This window comes from Herpailurus yagouaroundi, unplaced genomic scaffold, assembly GCF_014898765.1.
Source record: "Herpailurus yagouaroundi ecotype Mexico unplaced genomic scaffold, PumYag 161, whole genome shotgun sequence".
Taxonomy (NCBI): domain Eukaryota; kingdom Metazoa; phylum Chordata; class Mammalia; order Carnivora; family Felidae; genus Herpailurus; species Herpailurus yagouaroundi.
Window position 1 is genome coordinate 9,616,148 of NW_024412402.1, and position 27,219 is coordinate 9,643,366.

At 57.2% G+C, this 27,219-nt stretch overlaps 1 protein-coding gene across 7 annotated transcripts in view; it reads left to right on the top strand.

The window, feature by feature from the left end:
* Positions 1-27,219, top strand: part of CEP164 (centrosomal protein 164) — a 73,160-nt gene that overhangs the window by 44,496 nt on the left and 1,445 nt on the right. For 3 of the 7 annotated variants that reach the window (XM_040483131.1, XM_040483137.1, XM_040483130.1), the window contains 23 exons: positions 1,834-1,926; positions 6,624-6,709; positions 7,645-7,812; positions 8,678-8,791; positions 10,316-10,453; positions 13,077-13,277; positions 16,644-16,775; positions 16,857-17,073; positions 18,062-18,139; positions 18,373-18,504; positions 18,830-18,952; positions 19,915-20,058; positions 20,504-20,587; positions 20,733-20,801; positions 21,142-21,317; positions 21,701-21,827; positions 22,095-22,162; positions 22,615-22,822; positions 23,649-23,756; positions 24,350-24,464; positions 24,936-25,277; positions 26,175-26,241; positions 27,070-27,192. In XM_040483131.1, the coding sequence (XP_040339065.1) occupies positions 1,834-1,926; positions 6,624-6,709; positions 7,645-7,812; positions 8,678-8,791; positions 10,316-10,453; positions 13,077-13,277; positions 16,644-16,775; positions 16,857-17,073; positions 18,062-18,139; positions 18,373-18,504; positions 18,830-18,952; positions 19,915-20,058; positions 20,504-20,587; positions 20,733-20,801; positions 21,142-21,317; positions 21,701-21,827; positions 22,095-22,162; positions 22,615-22,822; positions 23,649-23,756; positions 24,350-24,464; positions 24,936-25,277; positions 26,175-26,241; positions 27,070-27,192 (3,113 nt within the window). The remainder of the gene's footprint in view (positions 1-1,833; positions 1,927-6,623; positions 6,710-7,644; positions 7,813-8,677; positions 8,792-10,315; positions 10,454-13,076; positions 13,278-16,643; positions 16,776-16,856; positions 17,074-18,061; positions 18,140-18,372; positions 18,505-18,829; positions 18,953-19,914; positions 20,059-20,503; positions 20,588-20,732; positions 20,802-21,141; positions 21,318-21,700; positions 21,828-22,094; positions 22,163-22,614; positions 22,823-23,648; positions 23,757-24,349; positions 24,465-24,935; positions 25,278-26,174; positions 26,242-27,069; positions 27,193-27,219) is intronic. The other 4 variants (XM_040483133.1, XM_040483132.1, XM_040483134.1 and 1 more) reach the window with 4 other exon arrangements.

The following is a 27,219-nucleotide window of genomic DNA, read 5'->3' on the forward strand; positions in this document are numbered from 1 at the left end:
GGGAGATAGGTGATCTAGAGCCTCTGGGCTGTCGCTGAGACATTGCATGAATCTAGGAGGTTAGAGACTGGTTGTGTGTGTGGGTGTGTATCTGTATTTGTGGGACCACTGAGCAATGGCACGGCCCGGTCCTCAGGCTAGGAGGGCTGCTGCAATTACTGTTCCAAAGAGAAGACGGCGTCCTGGAATGTCACCGGGCGTGGTTGCTTTGTCCCGGGCCTTCCACGCAGCCTGCTGTATCCTGGCCCCCTCTGCCAGGTCTGTACCTACAGGGAGTAGTCGAGGGTGCTTTTTGGCAGCGCATCACCTCTGGAAAGTGTGCTCCATCTGTTTGGAGGAGGCGGATCAAAGGGAAGGGATTAGCGGGAGAGGGTCAGGGATGAGCGGTAATGATAGGAGGGGGTGCAGAGGAATTAGGAGGCTGCGTGCTCTAGCCCCTCGCTGAGCCACGGGCTTAGGAGGCAGATGGCAGCTGCATTAAGTGGAGTAGAACTCGAACCGAAAGGAAAATGTCACCAAAAAAGAAAGCCCCTAAGCTAGGAAGGGAAGGCAGAAAGTCGTTGTTGGCAAAAACCATCGTGAAGAACAGGCACGTCTCAGGACTCTTGGAAGCCAGGGCTCCATCCCTTCTGAGGGAGTCACTGTGTGGACAAATGTGCCCATGAATCTTTTTCTCCTCTATGGGAGTGGGTGGAGGAAGCCATGGACAGCAGGACCAGACCTCGGCTGGGCATCCTGCCATGTATCAGGGCTGATGACAGAACTGTCCCTATTAGCGTGCTGTCAGGTAGCAATCCTTCACTGGATTCAGCAGGGCTCTTGGGCTTGGAGGGGGCAGGATCAGGGTCCTGTGGCAGCCAAAGGGTGACGGGGAGCTGGCACCTGTGTGGGTACTTGCCGCCTGTCCCAAAGAGAAGCCTGTGGACAGAGCACCGCTAATTAAGCCCCATTGTCCAGAAGGGCAGTGGGGGAAGGGAAAGAGAAAGCTGAGAACGGCCATCATGCCTCGTTTCAGTGCTGCCCACAGGTCTTGTGGGCACTTTGACCTCTCTCCTGGTACCCTGGTTGGCTCTCTCCTGGTGCCCAACTGGTGCCCTGGTTGGGCACCAGGAGGGAGAGACGACGGGAAAGTGACATGATTGGCAAAGAGCTTGGACTTTGGAGTCAGCCCAGGGCACATCTGACCACCAACCAGCCCCGTTGTTTATCAGCTACTTGGGCTTGGGTGAATTACATGTCCCCTAAACCTGCTTCCTTATCTGTGAGATGGAGATAAGGGTGTCAGTCTCACGGTTATTTTTCCCTCCATGGTTTTATTATGGAAAAAAAAAAAGTTTTTTTAAAATATTTGAGAGACAGAGACTGTGTGGGTGGGGGAGGAGCAGAGAGAGAGAGAGAGGGAGACACAGAATCCGAAGCAGGTTCCAGGCTCTGAGCTGTCAGCCCAGAGGCCAACCCGGGGCTCAAACCCACAAACTGTGAGATCATGACCTGAGCTGAAGTTGGACGCTTAACCCACTGAGCCACCTAGGTGCCCTGGAAAATTTCAAATATACAGAAAAAGTAAAAGGATTTTAGAGTGAATACACACATGCTCACCACCTAGGGTCTTCAGTGAACATTTTACCATACTTGCTGTATCACATGTCTTTCCAGATTAGTCACAGTGTGATTTTGAAGATGAGAATAATCGGTAGATGTGAAAACCTTTAGCGCGGTGCCTGACCCGTAGCGGGCCCCTTTCTGGAAGGTGGGGGGTGGAGGAGAGGCCGTGACACGGACGATGCCGACCGTGACAGGGGCAGCACTGACCTCCCCCTCCACTCCCTCTAGGACTTGGGTTTTCGCAGCCGGATCTCAGAGCACCTGATGGATGTTGACGTGCTTTCCCCAGTCCGCCGGGAGGGGAGTCTCTCTGGATGCTGGGTAACCCGAGCTGAGCCCTGCTTGTCCCGGGCTGTGTTTCTGGGAGTCCCCTTGCTTCTAACTCAGTAAGGCATGGCCCGGGCTGTGTCTGTGAAGGCCTCCCAATCGTTTCTGCTCTTTGCTGCTCTGAATTGAGTCATCCTCCCTGCCGCCTGCAACAGACATTTATCTGTTCATTCGTTTATTTAGCAACGACCAATTTGACCAATTGGTCAAAGGTTGACCCATTTGCTCATGTGCAAAGCTCTGTATAGACTGTGTGTTTCAAGGCACTTGCCAACCTGGCCCACTCAGCCTCTTGCAGCCTCATCCTCAGAGCACCTGCCACACACCGGCCGTGCCCACCGAGCACTCGCCGTTCCCGGGGCACACGATCCACCTCCTTCACTGCCCTGCCTGCCGTTTGGTTTCCCCTTTTGTTCCGAGCCCCTTCTTGGTCTTGGAGGCCCACCTCTGACACCACCTCCTCCAGGCAGGGTGAATTGTTCTGTCCTTTTGCTACCCTTAGTGCTGCTCCTTTTGGTTGACAGGTCTTGGGTCTGTCTCCCTCCTGGATATAAGCTCTGTGTGGGCGTGGGAAATGTCTGCCCCACAGAAGGGTAGGAATAGATAGATGACTCAGACACACGTCCTGTCCTTAAGGAGCTTGAAGACAAGAAAGTCATTTTTTTTCCCCCTCCGTGGGCTTGTTTAAGAGAAGATTTTGGCACATGGTGTCTGTAGGTTGAAGGGAGCATTTGGTTTGGGTGAATGGAAGTTTGCCGGGTGGAACAAACAAGGTGTCCGATGTGAATCAGGTCTGGGAGCCCTTGGAGGACTAAGTGCTGAGTCAGGGTAGAGCTTTTAGGCCAGTGGCACTTGAGGTCACGTGCTCCTCTCAGCTCTGGCTGGTAAGCCTTGCCGTGCTACTGCCCAGCCAGCAGATCGAGGCCGGACCTTGGTCACACCTGTTTGTAGCACTGGACGAAGGGTGTAAAGGCACACACAGGGCGGGATTAGTGAGGAAGGGTTGGGAGCAGGGAGTTGGTAGGCCCTTTTGGCAGTAGGTAAGTGGGAAAGTCGGCGGGCAGGATGGATTTGCATAGCTCTGGCTCCAAACTCTAGCCAATATCCGAATCCTTGGAGGCTTTAAAAAAGAAAGATTTCTAGGTCCTGCCTAAGACCCAACGAGGCCAGCAGCCCTTTTTTGGGATATGCCAGTTGGCATGTAGGAGTAGCAGGGCCTGGCCTGGATCCGGTTCTCACGAGGCACTCTCTGAGGCAGACAGCCCCGGCACAGGAAGTCCTAAGCTGGACCTCATGACCAGGGTGTTGGGGCACCGAGCAGCGCCAGGCACTCAGGTGGGCTGACCACACAGAGCCCCTCGTGGGCCTTAGTTACTCCAGCTGTCTCCTGTCTTCAGGCCATGCAGAGGGTTGAGCCAGGAGGTAGAGCTGAGGAGACAGGGGCAGCCCTTTGTGGCTCTGACAGCACCACAGGTGTGGTCCCCTTTGTCTTCGGCTCCTCCGGCCAGGGCCAAGGCAGCGGCTTAGAACTGAACTGAAGTTCTAAAAATTTCATGAAAAGTTCATAAAAATTTTTATGCAGATTTTTTTTTTTAATGTTTATTTATGTTTGAGAGAGAGACAGACAGAGCATGAAAAGGGGAGGGGCAGAGAGAGAGGGAGACACAGGATCCGAAGCAGGCCCCAGGCTCTGAGCTGTCAGCACAGAGCCCGACGCAGGGCTTGAACTCATGAACTGCGAGATCATGGCCTGAGTTGAAGTCGGATGCTTAACTGACTGACCCACCCAGGTGCCCCTATAATTTTTTTAATGTTTATTTGTTTTTGAGACAGAAAGAGCATGAGTGGGGGAGGGACAGAGAGAGAGGGAGACACAGAATCCGAAGCAGGCTCCAGGCTCCAAGCTGTCAACCCAGAGCCCAATGCAGGGCTTGAAACTCACGAACTGCGAGATCATGACCTCAGTTGAAGTTGGATGCTTAACCGATTGAGCCCCCCAGGCGCCCCTGACGCAGCTTTATCCAGATGCCGTGGACATATGATAAACTGGACTTACTTCACATGTGCCACTGGATAAGTTTTACCATATGTGTGTGCCTTTCAAACCATCACCGTAGTCAAGATAATGATTATAATGAATTAGGAACATGAGTTTTATACTAAATTACAAAAGTGACCATGAAGTTGTTTCAAATAATCCAGAAGGTCAAAGCCTTCCACTTCCTGCAGGCTTACTGCCACAGGTGGGGACTATTCACGGTTTCCATGAACACTTTCGTGTGCCTTTCCAGAAAGGTTTCAGTGTACATGTAAGTCTGTGTCTGTTTTCTGTTTATCTTTTCCCTCCCCACAGACATTGGGACTGTGTCACAAAAAGTGCTTGGCGATGTGCTCTTTAACTTAGAGAGCAGCTAGGCAATAGGCCCTTGACTTATTTCTCAGTAATTTCAGATCTCCCTTACTCTCCTTACTAGTCGTGTAGCAGTGTGCTTTCTGAATGTACCGGGATTTATTTAGCTGGGGACCAGGTCATGAACACAAAACCCTGGAGCCGAGTTAAGGGTGGGCAAGCGGTGTCTTGAGCACAGTTGGGCCAGAGGTGTCGGGTGTGCTGGCCGTGTCCCCTTTCTGAAGAGTTCTTTTCTGGGGCAAAAGGGTCTGGGGATCAACTGCTGCTCTACTCCAAGGCCCTCTGTCCGGGCGCTTTCCCAAGGTGGCCCCTTCTGTCCGGCAGAGGGGCTCGTGTGTTTCCGGCAGCAATAGAGATGAAACAAGTAGGAAGCAGACAGACTTGGTAGCTCATTCTTTCCGACCCACGGCTCAAGCCCCCCATTTTTATCACGATCACCCCACTTTGCTGTCCATGTCCCATTGGGGTCCATGTCCCGTAGAGTGTCCTGTGTGATTTTTTTTTTTTTCCTCGCAAGTGACAGAGGGAGCCGTCTGCCGAGCTCGGTGTGATCCGTGGGGGAAGAAGGCTGGAAGGGACGGGCGGGGCGGGGCCGTTATCTGCAGGCTCTGGCCAGGCTGACGTGATGCAAAGTGGCAGTGCTGGCAGGCAGCCTCGTGCTGCAGGCATCGGCAGGTACTCACAGGCAGCATCTCGATTTTTAATGTAATTTGGGGGAGCTGGCTCCTAGCTCAGGCCCTGCCCTTCCTCGCCCATCCAGATGGTAGAGTCGGCCACAGCTGCTGGGGCTCCGGCTGCCAGCGGAGAGGCGTGGGAGGCCGTGTGCACGGGGCTGGGGACACGGCAGTGTGCCAGCCCGGCCGGAACCCCACTGGGGAAGACAGAGTGAGTTGTCTCCTGCCCTGCCTCTCCCGTTAACCCTCACGTCCCGGAACCGACAGGGCGCCTGTCATTGTGACAGAAGGGGTACGGGCCCTCGAATGGAGACGGGCACCGGCAGAGCTGAGGTTTTATGCCTTAGGCTGGGGAGAGGGGTGGAGCGGGGACACAGGCGCTGGCATTTGCGGCACGCCTTCCCTGGGCCACGAGTCAGGCTTTATGTACGTGATCGAATTTAATCGTCACCTCGAGCCCCGTGAGCTGAGCTTTACTGTCCCGTTTTATGTATTTGCTTTTTAAAAATGTTTGTTTATGTATTTGGAGAGGGAGAGAGAGAGCATGAGCAGGGGAGCAGCAGAGAGAGGTGGGAAGAGAGAATCCCAGGCAGGCTCTGCTCTGTCAGCACAGAGCCCGGTGTGGTGCTCGATCCCACACACCATGAGATCATGACCTGAGTTGAAATCAAGGGACGGATGTTCGACCGACTGGGTGACCCATTTTAGAGTGGAGGAGATAGACTCCCCAGCTGGGAACTGATGGAGCCCCCCCGGCACTCCTTGGGCAGCTTTTTCGAGATGCAGTGGACATTTGATAAACTGGACTTACTTCAAAGGTGCCACTGGATAAGTGAAGTGGAAAAAGAAGAGCTTGAGTCCAGGCCGGCTACACTGTTAGCCCCCTGGGGCCCCCCCTCGCGGAAAATGATTGAACTTACAAAGAACAGCCCTCTTTTTCACCCACTTGCTAAATTGGCCCAGATTCCCAAGCTTGAAAATGAGATTTTGGGATTTATTTTTTGGATGGGTGGAGTAATCAGTCCCTGACTGTGAAGGGGGCATCATCGTCTACTGATGGGACCTGGGTGCTTCGGGGAGCCCAGAATGGGGACAGAAATGGTGCTCTTTCTGTCTCGTTTCAGCACGTCCCCATCTCTCCAGGGTCCTTCCTTGTTAATGTGCTTGGCCGCTGCCCCACTTCTGCCCGCTTGACTTTGCCGTCCCTGTACATCACCGATACTGGAGGTCCAGGCCTCCGTGGATTCGGGGTGTTCACGGACGTCTCGGCCTTCTCTTGGCAACTGTCAGTGAAGGCTTCCAGTGACGGGAGGAAGGGTTTTCTTTCTTGTACGTGTTCGCCTTTAGCTTCTGGCTCTGCACGCAGTGACTGTGGCATCTGGCTCATCGTCCCTAGGCCAGCAAGGCCGGCCCTGGAAGCAGCTGCGAGCCTGGGGGCTTAGCCAGAGCTAAGTAGATGGGCCTCCTCTTCTGTGTCCCGAGTGGTCCTCATCCACTCAAGAGCCACCTCTCAGTATGTCCTCCTAGGCCCGAGAGTTGGTTGGACGGTTGAGGGACCCATATGCAGACCTCTTCAGTAGGCACTTGCCACTGCTGCTTGCCCACAGGCCCAGAGGTTGGGAAGAGAAGACAAGGATGGCAGCCAGTCCAGCCAAGATGAGCCACAGAGCAAGCGGTGCAAAGGCTCGGAGAGGTACGGTACGTGGGAGGCCGCCCTCAGGGGCTGTTGGGATGGTGTGGACCGGGGCAGAACCCCTGGGTTTGGTGTGCGTGGCTCATTGTGCTCCTGCCTGCGGGCAGACGGTGAGCGGACTGGATGGCCTCGCAAAGTCTCTGCGTGTGTGCACGCGTGTGTACATGAGCATGCCCTCTGACTCTGCACCGAGACAGGAGTGTGGGTGCATGTGGTGGGACTTTGTACACCGCTGTGGGCCAAGGCTCTGTGCTCTTCACTGGAATGGGTTAAGCTGTGTGTGTGCCTGGTCATGGGCCAGGGCTGGAGGAACTTTCTAGAGGGTCAGTACTACAGCTACAGGTGATTTGGAGAGAGAGAGTGACAGACAGACTAGGAGGGAGAGCGGCGAGACTAGGAGGGAGAGACCAAGGTTTCCCGCTTCTGAGGCTGGAGCCTGAAATGAGAGAGGGAAGGGCTGCTACCCTGGAAGAGGAGGCGGGGCAGTGCTCCTGCTTCTTGGACCTTGAAGAGCTGTCCGCATTCCTTCTTGCCTTTGTGCATTTTCTGCAGTCTGACCATTCGAGTCTGGCTCCTCTTTTTCTCCCTACTTTCCGCTCGGCTCTTGCATCCCTGCCTGGCCTCAGTGATGGTGAACGCTGGGAACGGGTGCACCCATGAGGGGGCCCAGCTCTCGCCCCTGGGCCAAGCGGATGCAGTGCAGGGACCCGGGAGGGCTGAGTCTAGTCCAGGCAAAGGGAGAGCTCAGTGGGGAGTCTCCCCCTCTTGCTTCTCTGGCTGCCTTGCCCTCCGTGGCTCCCCATGGATGTAGGGCCAGGACTGGAGCCCTGCCTGGAAGGAGGAGTGGACCCAGGTCCACGTACCACACTCGCCCGTTCTCTCCCTGCTCTCCAAATGGTGGGGCCTGACTCTGCTGCTCTGGCTGCTCTGACCAGGTCCTCTCCCCCACTTGTGCCTGGGAGGCGGCTCCAGAGTCCCCTTCAGAGCCAGGCCACCGAAGAAGGGCCTCCGGAGGCCTCTGAGGGGCAGCCTGAGCAGAAGCGGGCAGAGGAGCCCGGGGAGGACTCTGCAGGCAGCTCCATCCCTGCCGGTTCCCTGAGGAGGTAAGGGGGACCTGGAAGTCTTCCAGGTGTGTAGTTGTGTGTGCGGGGGTGCCTGGGGAAGTGAGAAGCCGGGGACGGTTTGCAGCCTAAGCAGCGACCTCAGGTTTCCACTTAGTGTCCCCCGTGAGCTGGAAAATGAGGAAATGTGCTTCTTCCTAGTCCTCAGTCTACAGCTAAAATTGGGGTGCCCCCTCTAGTTAGGGGAGCCTGGAAACTCCTGAACCAGGAAGCATCTCTTCTGATCCAGCTGTCTTCCTGCCGGGGGCCTGGGTCAGAGACTGTCCCCCACCTGAGCTGTGCTGTGCCTACGCCCAGTCCCCACCTGCCAGTGCTCCTCACCCCTCCCGGCGGTCCTTCAGCAAACCCAAGTAGGGCCCCGTTGTATGCTGGGCCCCTGGGGGAGGGAGGTGCAGAGTCCTAGGCTTCCCTGAGGCCAGCCGAGAGGGCCTTCGTGCCCCAGCCTGGCCCAGAGCCTGGCGTACATCGGCCAGATCTTCTGTTCCCCCGGTGAGAGGAAGATGCTGGTGTCAGAGCTGGTTCCAGAGCACATCCAGATGGGATGAGTCACTGAGAGAAGCCAAGCAGAGCGATGTTCAGTCAACAGCATCCGCTGCCTACCCCGCTGTGTGCAGAGCGGCTCCTTTCGGAGCCGTAACCGTGCACGGCCCACGTGGACGGGCCTCTGGTCTTCAGTGTAAACGGCCTGGGAAGAGGCAGGTGGGGGAGAGTGAGGCCTGAGATCAGGAAACTCAGCTGGGGCTACTTCCCTTGTCCTCATCACAGCTCTCTGACCCCAGATGGGTGCACTGGGGGCCCCTCGCCTTCCTACCGCTTTTAACACCGTTGCTTCCTCAATGCTCTCAAGGGAAGAGACCCCAAGCCCACCTGCCGCCCCCGCGAGGGGCAGGGAGCAGCGCTCCGGGGCCGAGGAGCCTGAGGAGGGGGCGGCCAGCCCTGCCGCACCAGCCTCTCCAGAGGTGTAAGGGCCGGTGTTCGTGTCTGTCCCCGTCCTCCTTTGTGTCTGTGTGGTGTGAGTGCCCACCACTCCTGGGTGGTTGGGAGGGGATGCTGTGGCCCCTGCCCAGGGGGAGCGGCGGGGGAAGGTTGCGTGTGCCCCTCATCGTGTGCAGCCGTGGTCACCGATCTGAGTGTGGGGTTGGCCAGGTCCCCGGGGCTCCTGGTCAGGGCCTGAGGTATGGAGGTGGAGGGGCGGGGGGCACCTCCCGGCGTAGCACTTTTTCCCGATTTCCCCTCCACCTCGCACTATTTTTCGCTTTCTTAAAAACATTTTATTGAGGTGTTTACATACACGAAAGCACATAAATGTGAACTGTACAAGTCAGTGCACATTTACACGCAGATCAGATGTGGAACATTCCCGTCCCTTCAGGAAATTTCCTCACGCCCCTTTCCTCTCAGTCCGCCACCCCAGGACACCGCTCTTCTGGCTTCTGTCCTGTAGATTCGTTTTTCCCGTTCTCCAACGGGATGTAGACGGAGTTATGCAGTATCCGGTATATGTGTTTTGGGCCTGGCTTCAAAGCTCACCAGCACTTCTAAGACTTGGAGATCAGTGAGCTTTCCTCCTCCCATTTCCCTTTCCCCTCCCAGCCCTTTTACAGATGAGGAGACTGAGGCTCACGTGAAGGGATCTGCCCAATGTCACGTTGCCGGTCGGTTGCATAACTAGGACGAGGCTCTGGTCCCTGGAGCCCTAGACTTCCGACTCAGCGTGCAGCCACGGCTCCTTTTCTCTACAGGGACAGAGAGGAGCCAGGGTTATGCAAATTTTCCCATCTGTGAACCGAGCGGTACAAAAGGATCCTGAGCTCTTGGGACTCGGGCCGTTGACTAGAGACGGGTTCACGCACTGGTTACTCACAGGCAGTGCCGCCGAGAGCTGGCAGTGCACGTGAGCTCATGACTTTTGTCCTCACCACAGCACTGCAGAGTGCTGTAGGGAAGGGACAGCCCCACTTTTCAGGTGGTGACAGCTCTGACCCTGAGGAACGACCTGGCTTTCCCAAGTCTCCTTGGGGGCTGTGCACAGCAGGTCAGGGTGTTTTCTACGAGGACAGGAGGCGAGTGTGGTTCAGAGACAGGACCCTCTGGGCAGAGGTCAGAAGGTGTCTTCCTGGCGCCTCTGGGAGGGAAGCTGGGCAGTGAGGCTCCTCCCCCCTGTCTTGCTGATGAGTCCCCTTGCTTTGTGTTTCTCCTCCCAAACCAACAAGGCCGCCCCTTCTGGGCCTCAGAGAGACATTCCTTGACCACACAGTTTACACAGAACCCTTAGGAAGTATCTTCCGTTCCTTTGCGGAGTCTTTTCAGGCCCCGTAACGTCCTTGTCATTCATGTTCACAGCTACGTGTCTGTGTTTTGTGAGGAGTGGCCCTGTGTCTGTGTTTCATTTGTTTGTACCTGCGGGGTTCTGATTTATGGAGGTGACTGAGTGACAACAACAGGCCGGTGCCATTAAGGAAGAACTTATTACTTACGCTTCCAGAGAGAAGAGGGCCTGCCACACCATGCCAGGCCACCTGGGGGATGACCAGGGTGTGTCAGGAGGCAGAAGAGGCGAGAAGGGAGAGCACAGCCTAGAGCCTTTGTTGGGGTTTCCCTGGGAAGGAATAGGCGAGGCAGGGTAAGTACCTTGAGTGAGTGTAGGATTTGACAGTATGAATGATTTTGGTGGGCTTTGGGCTATGGGGGTGGCCCTCCAGTTGCCTGGTGTGAGTTATGTAAGGAGATGCTTGTGGTCTAGCCTCCCTGGGGGATCGGTTGGTTTGCATATGAAAGACATGTTCTTTCATATACATATTTCATATACATATATATATTTTCATATACATGAAAGACATGTTCTTTCACATAGAGTTGGCTAATCCTTGGAGGGCCAGTCTCTCTGCCAGCAAACTTTTAAAGATGTCAAAACGTCATCATCATAAAATAACACCAAATAAAAAACCATGATTCATAGAATCCGTCACCTTTCACAGATGCTGTCAAGCCACTCAGGAGGAGTTAGGGGCAGAGGGCCGGCCAGCAAGCGCTGTGAGGCCAGAAGGCCTGGGTCTGGGACACAGGGATTGCCTCCCCTTGGTGATCCCGGCGTCTTTCCTGAGGTGCTCGTAGAAAGGGGGCCCGGGGGGGGGGTGAATGAATGAAAACCCCTGGGTTGAGCCCGAGAGGGGACAGGATCTCTTCGCGGTTGTAGTGGTGGCACAGCCATTTCCGAATGTCCTGGGTGCCACAGCCTCCCTCCTCCCCACTGCCTGTCCTCCTTGCGTCTTCTCTTTCTTGTCTCGCAATGACTTGGTGGCCGGCCTGAGGTGATTATGCCCGCACAGAGCCTCCCTCTTGGCCACCGACTGTCGGAAACTGGGTCTCACTGATGCTGACACCCGAGGAGCGGCCTAGAAATCAGACCTGCCTCTTCCTCTGGAGGCTTCATCTTCCCAGTTGTCTCCTCAGTCATTCAGGGCATCGTTGACTGCCTTGGACCTAAGCTGGGCGTTTGGGATCGTAGAGCTTTAAAACGGGGACACGGAGAAGAGGCCCGCGTGCCAGGTGTGCGGGCGTGCTCGCCAGGGCTTGTGGCCCGGGCACGTGCTGCCACGCCGTCTGAGGCCCCATCTTTCCACAGCATCTATCCCTGGGGCTCCACATAGCTCCGCAGCCCACAGGGGAGAGAGACATTAAAAGGTACCGTCTCAGGGAGAAAAGATGTTTTCAGCCAAGGCTGGAAATGAGTTGGAGGGTTGATGAGGCGGAGAGCTGGCGGGGGGGAGGTCCTTTCCGAGAGCAGGACTCTCAGAGGAGGTGGCGGCCACATCTCTCACTTCTGCATCGGTTGGGCTATGTCAGGGGGTCTGGAGGAGAGCCGGGAACTGGAAGGGGGGCCGGGGCGGCGTTGAGAGCAGAAGACAGTCGAAGGCACGGCTCAAGGCCATTTCCAGGCTGAGTTATGATTTTAGGAAAGGGGGGAGGAAAGAGCTTTCTTGGTATTTCAGAGATGTCAGTAGCCTTTTATGTCTTCCTTCTCTCTCTGGTCTCGAGGGGCTGAGATGGAATTCCAAAGCCCGCGTTTTCTTCTGCCGTTCTAATCTGATCCCGCCTGCTGCCTTCCATCTGCTGCAGCGAGGGGAAAGGGGGTCCCGCGTCCCCAGTCGGGGGCCGGTTCCCCTCTGCAGCCCCTGCCCCACTGCTCCCCAGTGGACCGTGTCCACGCGCTGCTGAGGCTGACGGGGCCAGCGTGCCTGGCCTGCCGCCCGTGCACCATCGGGGCGGGTGGGGGGTGGTGGTTGTGAGGCGAGACCAGTCAGGTTGAGGGAGCGGGGGCTGCAAACTCGCACTGGCCTTTAGGACGAAGCTGCTCTGGGGTGTGCAGTACTTTTAGCCCCTGATGCTTTCATGGCCTTGAATGTTCTTGGGTTTCTCTCTGGGCATTTCCTTCAAGAACCAGAATACAAGCAATATAGCAACCTTCACACAGCCATCTTTTTAACCTTTATTCCTCATCTCACCACCCACCTTGTGCATCCACGTCGGCTCTGAATTTCTGTTACCCGTTTCCAAATATTGAGTTAACTCCAAGCAGATGCAAACGTGGCGTCATCAAGGAGATGGGAGCGTGGCATTCTTGGTGCACTCTTGCTACACTCTTTGGCTTAGGGAGCAGTCTCCTGCCTGGCTGTTGAGGCAGCGTGGGAGGAGATTTCCTGTTCCTGGACCTCCACGGACTGTTGGGGGTCTCAGGGCTCGGAGACATGCTGCGGCTTCTCCTGCTGGCTCATGAGCATTGGCCTGTGTTCAGTTTGGGAGGCAGAGAGTAGCCTCTGGGGGTGTCCCAAGGTGCTGGCGTGAGCCTCAAGGAGCAGGCAGAGCCCTAGTGGGGAGACGGAAACGGCCGTGAACCGTCCTGGGGAAGAACCCACTGGGGACAGAGCTTCAGTCTTTCCCTATCGCTGTCAGCTCTTGAGCCACATCTTCAGGTTTGTACTTCGGGCTACAACCTACCAGGTCCACTGAGAGCCCAGTATGGGCCACCCTTCTTCCTGGACCGCCACAGTGAGGCTTGCCCTGTGAACAAATACTGCCCGGATCCTTGAGGGGGTAGCCTTCCTGCCTGCCCCTTGCGTGAGCTGATTTGCGTATGTGATTCCTGACCCTGGGCCCTCCCCCCATTAGGATTGCGTGTGTGCTGTTCTGTGTGTGTGTAAAAGGTGGGATAGTAAAGCTAGTGAGTGTTGTTCCACCCTTGGCAGGCGAGCTGCGGAGCCTGCAACTCTCCCAAAGCAGGCTTCCCTGAGGGCCATGGAGGAGGCCGTGGCCCACGACCTGGAGCAAGACCAGAGGCGGCTTCTGGAATCGAAACGAGAGAAGATTCAGCAGCTCCGGGAGAAGCTGTGGCAGGAGGAGGAAGAGGAGGTCCTCCAGCTTCACCAGCAGAAAGAGAAGTCTCTCAGGTCCTGTCCCTCCCCTTACGCAAGCTGCCTGGGTCTCGAGGTGACATGGGGAGGAAGGGAAGCCCTCCTCCCACCCCGGACACTCATGGCCCCACCAACACTCCTCCTCGGTGGCCTCTGTGGAGGAATGGGCTTCCTGGTTCCTCTCTTTGGGAGGGAGTTGGGAGGCGTGATAACAGCGGGACCAGCTGACAGTTTTTGAGAGATTACACGGGTCCACGTGCCTCATAGCTGCTAATTGGTTTCGTCCTGAGAGTGGGTCCCATGAGGTGTTGCTAGCAACCCTATCATGTTAAAGGATCTACCAGACAGATGAAGAAACTGAGGCGCAGAATGGTTATGTAACATGTCCAAGGTATTGAAGTTAATAAGCAGAGCCGGGGGCGCCTGGGCAGCTCAGTCAGTTGAGCATCCGACCCTTGATTTCTGCTCAGGTCACGATCCCAGCGTCGTGGGGTTGAGCCTCATGTCGAGCTCCATGCTGAACGTGGAGCCTGCTTAAGATTGTTTCTCTCCCTCTGCCCCTCTCCCCTGTTCATGCTGTCTCTCTCACGTAAATAAGAAAATAAATTTAAAAAATGCAGCAGAGCCAGTAGAACCCAGGCACTTTGTCCCTGGGGCCCATTCTTGGTAGTCATTGCCCCCTTTCTTGGTAGTCAGGGCCCTGTTGGGACCCAGCGAGATTGGTAGGGACCACACAATATGGTGTGAGGTGCTATTTCCCAGGATCCAGAAGTTTCATTTGGGTTCCTACTCTTTGTGGTGTTGGCTGGGAGGCCCTCAACAAGCAAGACACTTAAGGCTGGGCCGGGCCTGTGTGGATGAGATCGTGTGTATACTTCATAAATAAGCTGGAGGTTACTTTCATAAGAAAAGGCTGTCCAGGGCTGGCACAGCGGCTTCAGAGTCACCAGGTCCCTGGTGGTCCTTTAATCTCTCTGCACTTGAGTGCTTGTTACTCTCAGGGCCTCTTCGTCCTGCTGAATCCCCAGTCATCGTGTCTGTGCTGCCAGCAGGGAGAATAGGGATAGAGTACAAAACTGGTACCTTCTAGCTCATTCGGTCCCTTTTAAGGCTCTTTCTTGGAAACTTCACCTAATAACTGCTGCTTATTCTTGTAAGGAGTTTTCCTGGAAATTTTACTCAATAATTTCCACTCACATCTCATTGGTTACTTCTGGCTGCAAAGGAAACTGGGAAATGTCCTCCTTCAGCTGGGCCTCTTTACCTGATGGAATAAAATCAGGGCCCCTTTAGGAAGGGAGCTTGGGAGAAGGGCCACCAACAAGGTGATCGGCAATCTGCCATAGGCCCAGGAGGGGACAGGTACGACAAAAAGGTGTTAACAGACTCTGCACTTACTCAACCATGTAACTGAAGGCTAAATCTTTTCCTCTTGGACAGAACATCCCAAAGTGGTAGACTTACTTTTATAGCATACATAGCAAAGAGTGTAGAAAATGCTTATGCTCAGAGAAACTAATAGAAAACCAACCCCCAGCCACCCAGGGGTTGGGGACAACCCTCTCATTAGCCCAACACAGGACCTGCTGACCCAGGTTCCATCCTTCTATCACCCCTCCTGTGTCCCCTGCCAGGCAGCATCCTCCTCTTCCAGCCAAATGAAAATTCGGGCAGGAGCCTGCCCAAACAGGGTAAGACTTAGCTGATGTTGACAGGCAGAGCCTTGGATGAAATCCTGGCTGTGTTTCCCTGCCAGCCGTCTAAGCTTCTCCTCTCTTCCTGGCCACCCTGGGCCTGGCTGACTGTGCTTTCCGTCCCTCGCCAAACCCCCAGCTCCAGAGGGGCGTCCGAGAGCCCTCTCAGGTCGTGGTGAAGACTCCACGTGCCAAAAGTATCTGACTCAGGGCCCGAAACACAGTAGTTGCTCAGTAAATGGCAGCTCTTGGTTTTCAGTTGAAATCAGTGATGGCCATGGCCTCCACGAAGTGATTTTTCTGCAGGCAGCGCCTTGTCGGACTCGCTATGAAATAGTTGATTGCGAGAACCCGGTTTCTGCTCACGCATGAGCCTTTCTGAGGGGTGGGGCCGCCTCTGCTGGGAAACTTCAGTTGGTATAAATTTCTGGAAGCCATAGCTGACCTTGTAGCAAATAGTTCTTGAATCAGAAGGCAGGCAGGAAGACAGGCAGTCTGACCCTTAGTTTCTTTAGTCATAAAATGAAGAAATTGAATTTAGTTGTGAGATGAAGAGAGACAGTTATAAAATGAAGGCCTTCACCTGCCAAGACCCTTCCGGCTCTAACATTCTGTGGTGCTACGTGTGAAATGGAGCCATGGGACAGAGAAGAAAAAGGGTTTCTGGGGGGATCTAGAAGGGAGGATTTTTATTTAACTCAAATTTTCTATCAGGATGGAAGAGAGCAGTGGTGTAGATAACTTGAAATTGAAGATGACCTTTGGAATTCACTAGGAAGCTTTTCTAAGAAATTGTCTTCTGAATCGTATTTCTCTTAGGCTTGAATTCCCTGAGTGCACAGCACACAGCCCCTGGTCATGTAGGGGCTGCGTGGGCAGGGGGATGTCTGCCTGGGATGAAATGCTTACTGTCGTTTGGCTGTAAATAAGGCATCCCTCATGGGTCATCGGCACTTGCTTCTGAGTTTGGGGCTGGGCGATGCTGTTCAAATTTGACAGACACGTACGGAGCACCTGCTTCATGTTAGCTACTGTTGTTCAACACCTCGGATATAACCAAGTGGAAGACCTGATTCTGCCTGGAACAGCTCCCAGACTTGTCAGGAAAGCAGACCTACAAAAGATGAATTGTGATGCGTGGGATAAGGAAGGTCTTTCATATACAGGGCGATGGGAACAGAAAGGCTAGTCGATGAACTTGGAAAGGCTTCTTGGAGAGGAGGGAGCCGGGCGTTGAGTGGCAAATATGGGTTTGTCAGGTAGAAGAGGGGATTCTGGGGAGAGGCGCCCACATGAACAAAGGCCCGGAGGCGAGGAGGATCGTGGTGGAGTTGAGAGGCGGTGTCTCCTCTGATGTGGCTGCCAACAGTGGATCGGGGGCAGTGAGGGGATGTGACCCACCCCGGGGCTGGGGTCAGACTGCGTCTGTCCTGGAGCGAATGCTGCGCTGAGGTGCATTTACAGGCAAGGGGAAACCTCTGGCAGAAATCCTGTCCTGGGATCAAGCAGCCTGTCCCTCTGCTTGCTGCAGCAAAGAGTGGATAGAGTTCACGCCCCCCTCTTTATATGGGATGTATTACAGGGAGGCAGCAGGACCCAGATTTAGGAAACTTCGCAGGCAACCTGCAGGCTTGTGGAGGCCGGGAGTCAGGGCTGATGACTAGAAGAGCGGTTCCTCCAACAAACTTGCCTTTCTTTTCCTTCCCAGTTCCCTGAAGGCGCAGCTGCGGAAAGCCACCGAAGAAGAGGAGACTCGGATGAGAGAGGAGGAAAGCCGGCGGCTGTCCCAGCTCCTGGCCCAGGTGCAGTCCCATGTGGAAGCAGATGAGAGCCAGATCAGGTGAGGGTGCGCCGTGAGCCTCCTGCCCCACGCGGTGCCCCCCGAGTGCCCGGGCCTGGCCCATTCTGTCTGTCTGCACAGGGCCGAGCAGGAGGCTTCCCTGCAGAGGCTGAGAGAAGAGTCGGAGTCTCTCCAGAAGGCCGAGAGGGCCAGCTTGGAGCAGAGGAACAGACAGATGCTGGAGCAGCTCAAGGAAGAGATGGAGGCCTCGGAGGAGAGAGAGCGGGCTTCCCTGAAGGCCGAGAAGGAGAGGGCTCTGCAGCAGCTCAGGGAACAGCTGGAGGGCGAGAGGAAAGAAGTGAGCCAGCGGCGTGGGGCTCCCGTCTGACGTGCCCCGGCGCTGCCTGGGAAGGGGCTGGGCGCCGGGCTGGGCGTGCGGGGTGGGGGACCGGGCACAGAGGAGGTGTCCACACAGCCGGCACGGGAGGTGGTAGACGGCAGGTGGGCTGTCCGGGCCCACTGCCCCGTGTGGACCCGGCCGTCTCGGGGCAGGTGCTAGCCCGGGTCTGCCTGGTGCAGGAGGGGAAAGAGCAGGTATCCAGGGCTCCATCTGGGGCCAGCAGTAGCCACAGTGAAGAAGCTTGAGGGGAAATGGCCCCTGGATTTGGGCAGATTTCATGACCGAAAGAACCCGGGCCAGACCAGAGGTTCTGAGACAAAGGGGCCCTGTCCCCGAGGGGCAGCTGTGATGAACTTTGATCTCTCCTTCGCGAGGTTGGCACATGTAGAGGAGGATTTTCTCCTTTGCCCTTACTCCCTGGGCCTCCAATCCTCTGTCTCCTGAGGGTCCGTCTCTAGATGAGAGGCGGAAGTAGGGCACAGCCAGGCCACGTCGACCTTCTTTCTTTGGGCGACGGTGAGCTTCAGCTCTTAGACCAGGAGCAGCCACACAAGGTGGGGGAGGATGTCACTGTACTGTCCTCTGGGTGCTCAGGCAGTTAGTGCTGGACCTCCAGCCCTCACCGCCTTGGGCCCTTGTTCACAGGCACAAGTGTCACCTGTGTACCTGTGGCCTAGCCCAGGGGCTGGGGGATGGAAGCAGTGACCCGAGGCTTACCGAAAAGCCCCTCCACTCTGGCCTTCATGTTCCTGTTCATTTGCTAGTCGCAGACTTTAGGGACTGTGTTATTTTGGGGCAGCAAAGCTGTGCCTGTGGTTCCCCTTGGCCCTTTGGCTTGACGGGAGTCAGGCACGGTTCTCCTGGCTATTCCTTCCTCCCTCCGGGGTCAGTGCCTGGTCCGCCTTCCCCGCCCTGCATCCCTCACAGGCCCCTTGTTGCTCCTCAGGCAGTGGCAGCACTGGAGAGTGAGCACCGAGCTGAGCTGGAGCGGCTCTCTTCCTCGCTGGAGGCCAAGCACAGAGAGGTGAGAGGCAGCTGGCCTTGGCCTGCAAGGTGGAGTGGCCATCCTGGTCCCTGAGCGTGAGCCTCAGGGCCCCTTCGCGAACTCCACCCCGTGCCTGTCGCTAGGGTGGGAGTCTCCCTCCGCCTGAAACCCCCCCACCCCAGTGGGGCTGGCTGCTGGGCCCCTGGCAAGCGAGTCCCTGAAGTCGCTCTGCAGTGCTGAGTGTCATGTCCCCTGGGCTGGGACCTCCTCAGGTTGTCTCCAGCCTCCAGAAGAAGATGGAGGAGGCCCAGCAGAGGGAGGAGGCCCAGCTGCAGGAGAGCCTTGGTCGGGCAGAGCAGAGGGCTCATCTGAAGGCTCACCAAGTGTTCCAGTACGAGCGAGAGGTAAATGCTGGTCTGCTCCTTTGACTTCGTGTATCCCTGTCACGGGCACTCCATCCCGGCCCCAGGGGCCCTGCTTTGCCTTGGATGGCTCGGCTGGGGCTAGAACGTCTGGTTCTACCTCTGTGCCTCAGTTCCCTGGAGGCTGGGCACTTACCCCCCCCCCCCGCACCCCCCACCCCCACCCCCGTACACGAGTGGGGAAGGGGCGCGGGGGCGGTGCGTGTGCACGTCATGTGTCATGCGTGCGCGGAGGTCGTGTTTGTGTATACCACGTGCCGGCCCACCCTCGGGCCTACGAGTTGCATCCCTGCTGCCTGCCCCACAGCTCAGCGACCTCCTGCGAGAGAAGCGCCAGCAGGTGGAGAGGGAACACGAGAGGAAGATGGACAGGATGAAGGAGGAGCACCAGCAGGTGCTGGCTGAGGCCAGAGAGCAGTACGAAGCCGAGGTGAATTTCCCCGGCGCACATGCGCGGCGCACGCACTCACACGCACCGCGCGTCCTCGGCAGCCGGCGGCTTGCACCCTGCAGAGGTGGCATCGCGGCCCCGTCCTGCCTGTTCGCCCCGCAGCGGGCAGGCTGCATCCCCTCCCAGAGGGGTAGCGGCTCACAGATTCGGAACTCCTACCCCTGCCGGCGCTGGTCTCAGCCCCTTGATGTGTGCAGACTCATTTAGCACCCCCAAGGAGGTGGGGACTATTGTGACCTCCAGTTTAGAACCGAGGAGACAGAAGTGTAAGCATCTTTCCCAAGTGTTCCAGGCCAATAAGTCAAGGAGCTAAGATTCAAGCCCAGCTGTCTGACTCCAGAGCCTTCAACTTTTGCTACCCTGACGACACTAGGCCATCAGGGTTAATTGCAATCCCAGGACACTAAGAAGTAGTCTAGCAAGAGCCAAATAATACTTAGATCTCTGCCCATCCTCAGCCTTTGCCCTTGGGTGAGAGAATGGACCCAGCCAGCTCGGCTTGCTCACACTAGGGATGAGCAGGGGCCACAGGGCCTCTGCCCCAGGACTTTTAGGCCACTACCCCACTGACCGGAACTCATATCCCAGCTCTTCTGTACAGTCTTTTCCACAGAGGAATGACCAGCGTGTGATAAAATGTAGTTGATTCCCTCCCCAGGCCAATTCTGAACTTGCTCAAGAGCAGTGGCCTCTCTTCCCTTAAGGAAGGAAGCTGCACATGGAGGGACAGCAGGAGAGGCAGACTCCGCGGATGGGGCCGGGGTCCTCCTAATGGCATCCGCGGCAGAGAGTGGTGCGGGCTTTCTGGGGGACGAGAGCAGTGTTCTCCTTGAAGAGCCAACCCCAGGGAGCTGATGGGGTCCCTGACCTTGCTGACCCGAGGCTGTGGGGGGGGGGGGGGCGCTGCAGTTTCCCCGCCCACAGCCTCACTTTCTGGGCAGGAGAGGAAGCAGCGGGCTGAACTCCTGGGACACCTGACCTGTGAGCTGGAGCGCCTTCGAAGGTCGCACGAGCGTGAACTAGAGGCCGTGAGGCAGACGCAGGATAGGCAGCTGGAGGACTTACGGCGGCGGCACCGGGAGCAGGTAGGGGCTCTGGGCTGCCACTGGGGACTGGGGAGGGTGAACCCACTCTGATACCTCTGTGCAGGAGGAGGAGTGCTGGAGGCAGGCATCTGTGGCAGCAGCGGATCTGAGCCTTGACAGCTTCTGGAGTGGGGGTCTCATGGCGATCCCCAAGCCAGGGCATGTTAGTGCCTTCGTCTTCCAGGCCAGGGCCCATCCCCAGGGTTAGAGGAGGTCAGCCCCCCTGGGGGTTTGGGGTTGGCACCTTTGCCTCTCCTTGCCCCCCGTAGGAAGAAACAAGGTGTGGCGCTTTCCCGGGAGCCTGCAAGGGCAAATGGGAGGAGGCCCGAGCCCAGCTTGGAGGGCGTGCTATGGAATCTGGCTCTGGGACTCCCTCCTGCACCCCCAGCTAATGCCTTGCACTCTTTCTACACTTACATCTTTCACTCCACCTATTTCTGTGCAGGAAAGGAAACTCCAAAATTTAGAGGTGGAACTGGAAACCAGAACCAAAGATGTCAAGGCCCGATTGGCTCAGCTGGACATCCAGGTGAGAGAGCGGGAGTTGAGGACAGGATCTCCAGGTGCCCTTGACCGTGGGGTCATAGCTCCCATAGGAGAGCATGGGTCCTCCTGCCCCTTAGACCTGGGGCCTGGGGATGGCCAAGGGTCCCATGTCCTTCCCTCCCCCACAGGAGGAGACTGCCCGAGTGGAGAGGCAGCAGCTCCTTGAAGTGCAGAGGCAGGTGGCACTGGAGAGCGAGGTGTGTCCACCTGTCTTGTCCTCCCTCCTCTCTCCCCCATTCCTTCTCCCTTCCCTTCTCTCCCTCTTGCCCCACATCCCACCTTGTGCTCACCTGATCTGTCCAGGTCATTAGGGTCCCCAACTATGGTGGCAGCATCCCGCAGATAGCCCGGCCGTGTGGGGTCCTGAGCGGACCCCAGGGGTGGGGCTGTGGAGGGTGGATGGAGCCTGCACGGCTCCTGACAGTGGGCACAGCGACCACCCTCTCCCCGCCGTGCTCCTCGAGTTTTCCTGTCCTCTTGCTCCCTGCCTTTGCCCCACGTGGCTCTAGGTGCTTCTAGCTTTTCTTCTGCCCCCAGGAAGCCACAGCCAACCATCATCACCTGGAGGAGGCAAAGAAGGAGCACACCCATCTGTTGGAGACAAACCAACAGCTCCGAAGAATTCTCGATGAGCTTCGGGCCCACAAGTTGGAGCTAGAGTCCCAGGTGGATGTGCTGCAGATCCAGAGGCGGAGGCTGCAGAAACAAGTCAGGTAGGGTGGGCACCCTGCACTTGGCCACTCCTGCTGCCTCTTGCCTGCCCTCTGATGCTCCTGGGCCCTGTCTTCTCAGTTGAACAGCAGGGGTGGAGCCTGGCAGAGGGGCTTTTGCTGCATTTTGTAGGGAGTGGGGGCTCAGAGGCTGTGAACAGCTGTTGTTGGGGGGGGTGGTGGTGGGTGGCGGTCCCTGGTCTACTGGTCATGGCCCAGCCCTGCCTCCGGGGCTTTGATGGAAGTGAAGGGATGGAGACGGTCCTGCTGTCTCCCTGAGATGGGGGCTTGACGCCCACACTAGCAGTCCTGACAGTGTGCCACCTATCCTGTTCCATCATGGGAGCCTGCCTCTCCCCCACCCCCAATCCCCTTTCCCATCACAGTGACCTGGAGGCTGAAACTCAGAGGAAGCAGGAGGTGTTGAATGAGCTGGCAGCTAAGGAGAGCAATGCCTCCTCACGTGTTGAGCCAGATCTCCACATTGAGGACCTGAGGAAATCCCTTGGGACAGTGAGTTCTCTGTGCCTTGCAAGGGACAGGGTGGCCGGGCTGGGGCTCCAGGAGGGGGTCTGGCTCCGCTCTATATGCATCCTCGGTCTCCGGGCCTTGTTGTTCCTAGTCCCCCGTCCCCGTCGGTCCGATGGTAACTGTAAGCGGGCAGTGCGAAGCAGCTGACGGAGCCATTTCTGTGTTCGGGCCCTTGGGAGGGGCTCGGGGGTCCCTTGAGCTGGCAGTGTGTCTAATATTCAGTGGGTCTTTTCTACTGTGTGTCCTTAGAACCAGACCAAAGAGGTATCCTCTTCTCTCCCCCAGAGCAAGGAGGAGACCGACTTATCCTTGGACAGGTGAGTCCTGATAGCCTTAGTTTGGGTCCAGCATTTGCTGAAGGGATGCCTTCACAGATCCGGGGCTAACTGAAATGAGGTGGCTGTGGTCACCGGTGGGGCTTGGGTCCAGGGACCAAGGGAATCCCTTTGGCCAGCCCAGAAGGTGCCCTTGGGGCCATTGATACCGCCTGCTGGCATCCGCTGCTTTCTGGTTGAGGGTCAGGCTGATGGGAGTGTCTGGCCATCTGTCTGGAGGCCCCCAGCCCCCTCCCTTTCAGAGACAGGGCAGGACGACTCTGCAGCATGCTGCACACTGTAGGTATCTAATGGCGGCATCCACTCACTGCCCAGCCCGGCATAGTCTGTGCTCCCCTCGAGCCTCTCCTGGGGAAGTGGTCTACTGACCCACAGCAGGGGGTTCTCGGAGCGTTCGCTTCCCTCTCCAACCCCTCTGCCCTGGCCTCCCACAGCGTCCGACACTACCTCTCTGCCGAGGGGCTAGCCCTCCGCAGTGCCAAGGAGTTCCTGGTGCGGCAGACGCGCTCCATGCGGAGGCGGCAGACGGCTCTGAAAGCCGCCCAGCAGCACTGGCGCCAGGAGCTGGCCGGTGCTCAGGAAGCCGCCCAAGATCCACCGGGCACCAAGGCCCTGGAAGACGTGCGCAAGGACTTGGAGGAGGTCAGGAGCTTCGAGGGGACCCTGCCAGTCCTGGGGGGGGTGCTGGGGGACGCGGGGCAACATCCACCTTTGGTGGATTTGGTGGATTCTGGGGACTCCACAACAGTGGCCACGCAGGCCCTGGGGTCACCGGATGAGTCTTTTAGGGAGATGGGGCAGGTGATGCAGGTTGTCTATCTCCACGACGAGGAAGCACCTTACGTTTGCATGTCGATATGCACGTGCAGAATGCTTTCTCCAGTGGCCATTTGCTCTTCATGTGACCGTAGATGATGCGCAAAGTAGTGGCTACTCTCATTTTCTAGATGAGAAGTACAAGTCAGGTTTTTAAAACTTCACAGCCAGTGCTTTGCTTGTCCATTCCATCACATTAAAGACTCGGTTCCTAAGTGAGTCTTTGGAGCACCCTGGGCAGAAGACTGAACTGCTTCTCTGACGCCCTACCTTCCAATGAAAGGAGAGAAACTTCATTGTTACTCTGTGTTAGGATCACAGATCTCTGGGCCATCAAGAGGGGTCTTGGCAGAAGCTCCCTTAGCGTTGTGTGGGTGCTCAGAGCTGGAGAGGGGCAGGCTTCCCGGGGCGTCTGCATGCAGCCCCCGGCCCTGTCCTTGCTCTGCTCAGTGCTGATAGGGGAGTTGGAGCATGGCAGGGACCCCTTGAGAGCGTGTCAGGTGCGGGCACAGCGCTAAGCACGTAACACGCACTGTGTCGTTTCATTCTCACGACCTCATGAAAACTAGTATTTCTCAGGTGAATTTGTAGGTGGGCCTCCCGCATCCGCGCGTAGCCCCATTTGCGTCCTCCCCCTTCTCTCTGGCTGCAGGAGACCCGGCACCTGGATGAGATGAAGTCGGCCATGCGGAAGGGCCACGACCTGCTGAAGAAGAAAGAGGAGAAGCTGAATCAGCTGGAGTCCTCTCTTCTGGAAGAGGTGCGGCCCCATGGCCATGGCCGCCTCCTGCCGTTCCTGGGATGTGGTTGGGTTCTTTGGTCTCTTGCTGCGGGGTGCTGGGCCTTTGGGGCTCCCGAGCTGGTGAAAAGGGCAGCGGCTTCGACTTTGCATTTGTTGAACAGATCTGTGCGGGCGGGGGGGGAGGGGGGGGGGGTCCCGAGCAGACCCAGAGCCTCTTGCTGCAGGTTCTTGAGAGAGGGACTGGCCCCTCCCCTGCCCTCCCCCTGCCATGGTTCCTGAGGAAAAGTGTGCCCCTCGTGTAAGGAATGGACGTACTTAGTGGCCTGGTCGACTTTCCCCCGGATGCCAGAGGTGTGGGTGAGGCAGGAGGGAAGCCTGGGTGAACAGTCCCTGTAGGGGGAGTTTGCCAGGGAGAAGGGGCTGTGGTCCCAGCTGCCTGTGTTTCAGGCCGTTGTGACCTTTTAGCCTCCACCTCCCTCCCCCTGTGATGCAAGACAGCCCGTGCCAGAACCTGGGGTCCCAGAGAGCCCCCAAACCTCAACATGTCGCAAGAGCGGCGGGCAGAACGCACAGGGCAGGGGTCAGCACTAACTACTGCTTGTATCTCTCAGGTCCCAGATGAGGACATTCTGAGAGGCGCCCCCCCCAAGAAGGTGGTGACTTTCGATCTCAGCGACACTGAAGACATGAGCAGCGCAAGTTCTGAATCCTGCCCTCTGCCTCACCGTGAGTGGTGGCATCAGCCCAGAGGGGGACCACAGTATCCATGGAGAGGGAGGGGCTTGGGGGCCTGAGGGGCAGCCTCCCTCCTTCAGCTCGGTGTGCGCAGGCCTTTGGGAGCCAGGGTCTGGGGCAGGTACTCAGGGTTGGTCAGGAGGAGGGACCCGTCGGGGTTTGCCAGCACCCAGGGCAGAAAGAATCAGGGGCCCCCTGACTGTGCAGGGACCTTCCAATGCCACCTTCTGGGAGGGGTTCTCTCTGCTGCTCTGGTCTGCAAAGGGGCAGAGGACCGTCTCCTGTTCCTTCCTTGCCCAAACCCTGGAAGGCTTTTTCCCCTGGCCAGCTTCCGCTCTGCACCTTCTGGACCACTGAAGCCCTGCCGTCCCCCTTGTTCCCCATGAGCCGAGGGGCTGTGGTCTGGCAGACGGGGCGAGGAGGGGCCGTTCTGGGCCCTGAGGTCGAGTCCCTGCCTTTCAGTGAACCTGACCACAAGTGCCACCTTCCCCAACAAGATCTACTACTTGAGCAGCTCGCTGCAGCGCATCAGCAGCCAGCTGAATGGTGTCCTCAGCATGCTGGGCAGCCTCAACCCGCAGCCGCCACTGCCTCTCTTCACTTCCACGCCAGCGCACGTCCCGCCCCGGGCCGCTGGGAGCACCTCCATTCCTGCCTGCCCCTCCCGGCTCTCACCCTCGCCGCTGGTTACACCCTCATCCACCCAGTGGGCCTGGGACCCGGGGCTGGGCCCCAGGCTCTCCTCCTCCGCGGCTCAAACAGTGGATGACTTCCTGGTGGAGAAGTGGCGCAAATATTTTCCAGGTAAGCCTCCCTCCCTTCCTCCCCTGCCTGCCCCTTGCCACCCCCAGCTTTGGCACGGTCTGTTGATTACGGCCGTGGGTCACCTTGCGGCCACAGGCTCTGTGGGTCATGATGATTTACTGGAGCCTTTTAAAAATTTTTTTTTAATGTTGACTTTCGAGAGACACACACACACACACACACACACACAGGTGAGTGGGGGAGGGGCAGAGAGAAAGAGGAAGACACAGAATCCGAAGCAGGCTCTAGTCTTTGAGCTGTCAGCACAGAGCCTGATGCAAGGCTCGAGCTCACAAACTGAGAGATCATGACCGGAGCTGAAGTCAGACGCTTAACTGACCGAGCCACCCAGGCGCCTCTGATTGGAGCTTTTCTGATGGGATCCAGAGCTCAGCAGACCCTCAGAGCTCCTCCTCCTCCTCACTAGATGCCATCTTGTACACTGTATGATGGGCCGGCAGGAGTCTAATAACGCTCTGAGGTAGTATTAATTTATCCCCACTTTACAGATGAGAAAACTAACTCAGGTTAAGGGAGATGCTTCAGGGTACCCGGGGAGTAAGTAACACACTGGGTCTTGACCCCATGTTTCTCTGACTTCAAGATTCTGCTCCTTACCGCTTGGCCATCCAGCTTCCCAGTGCTTCTGGGCCGGGGGAGGGGGGGTGGCGGGCAGTGCTCACCTGGTCTCTCAGTCCTGCTGAAGAATGTGAAAAGCAGATTAAGTTTTAGAAATAATAGGACAATTCCTATTATCTGTCTCTCCCCTGCAACCACTGAAACTGGCCCTGTTTTGGTGTGTTTGTGCGAGGCAGGAGGTGCCTATGAGCCGGGAGGCAGCCTGCTGGGGCTGCTTTCCAGTGCCCGTTTCTGAACGATTTGCCCCCACTTTTCCAGCTGGAGTACCGTTCCTCAGCACCGGCCCTGCCCCCTTGGAGAACAGGCTGGGGTATGTGTCGGCCAGGTAAGCATCCCTCGGGGCTCAGGTGAACCACACAGCCCTGCTGCTTTGCTGTGCCTCCCGCCAGGGGAGAACTCTGGTCATGGAGAGCGAGCCTGGATGGGCCTCCAAGTCACGCAGTTGCCCGGGTCTGAGGTGCCTCTCCACGCTGAGAGAAAAGGCCAAAACACTGGGGTCCCGTGGCAGCTGTCCTCACCTGGCTTGGCTCTGTGAAGAAGCTGCCTGGTAGCATCTCTGCAGGGAGAAATCAGCCCCTGTTGGGACCCTGCTCCTTCCCCAGGCCCCTCCTGCCCTTGAGTGTGGCTTTTGTCTTTGCCATCAAGCTCGTTGTCTGCTTCATGGGCTCCTTTCTTCCCTCAGCCCTGCTGAGCAACATCTGGCACGAGAGGGGCACCCAGTGGGAAGGACAGATGGGCAATTATTTAAACCTGTTGTTAACTTCCCATTCATCTTCTGCCTTGCCAAGTTGTCCTCTGCGTCCCCACCCCACAGGCCCCCAACCCTAAGCACTGTCATTTACCCTTTGGCCCGCTTGGGAGCTGAGGCTGGGTGGGTATTTGAGTCAAGAGAGGGGAAAGCTTTGGCTGCTGAGAGTGACCGGGACCAGGCTGACGTCGGGAGTGTTCACCAGAGGAGGGGCTCACCACCGCCTCTCTGGGGACCTGATGCTCGCCCTCCCCGAGGGGCATTCTCCCCAGCAGAGGAAGCTTTGAGCTGCTAAAGCAGGCAGAGGCTGGCGTGTAGAGGGGAGGAGGGAGAAGTGCTGGCCTGTGGGCTCTTCCACACAGCCCCTTCCTCCCCTCCTCCCCACGCTGTGCTCCTCCTTCCCAGCGAGCAGCTGCGGCTCCTGCAGCGGGCCCATCCCCAGGTGTCCGAGGTGGGCAGCACCGACGTCCAGGGCCTGATCGAGGCTAACCGAAAGTGGCTACAGCGTTACAAGAATGACCCCAAGTCGTATCCTTTGACTGGTCCCTGAGCCTT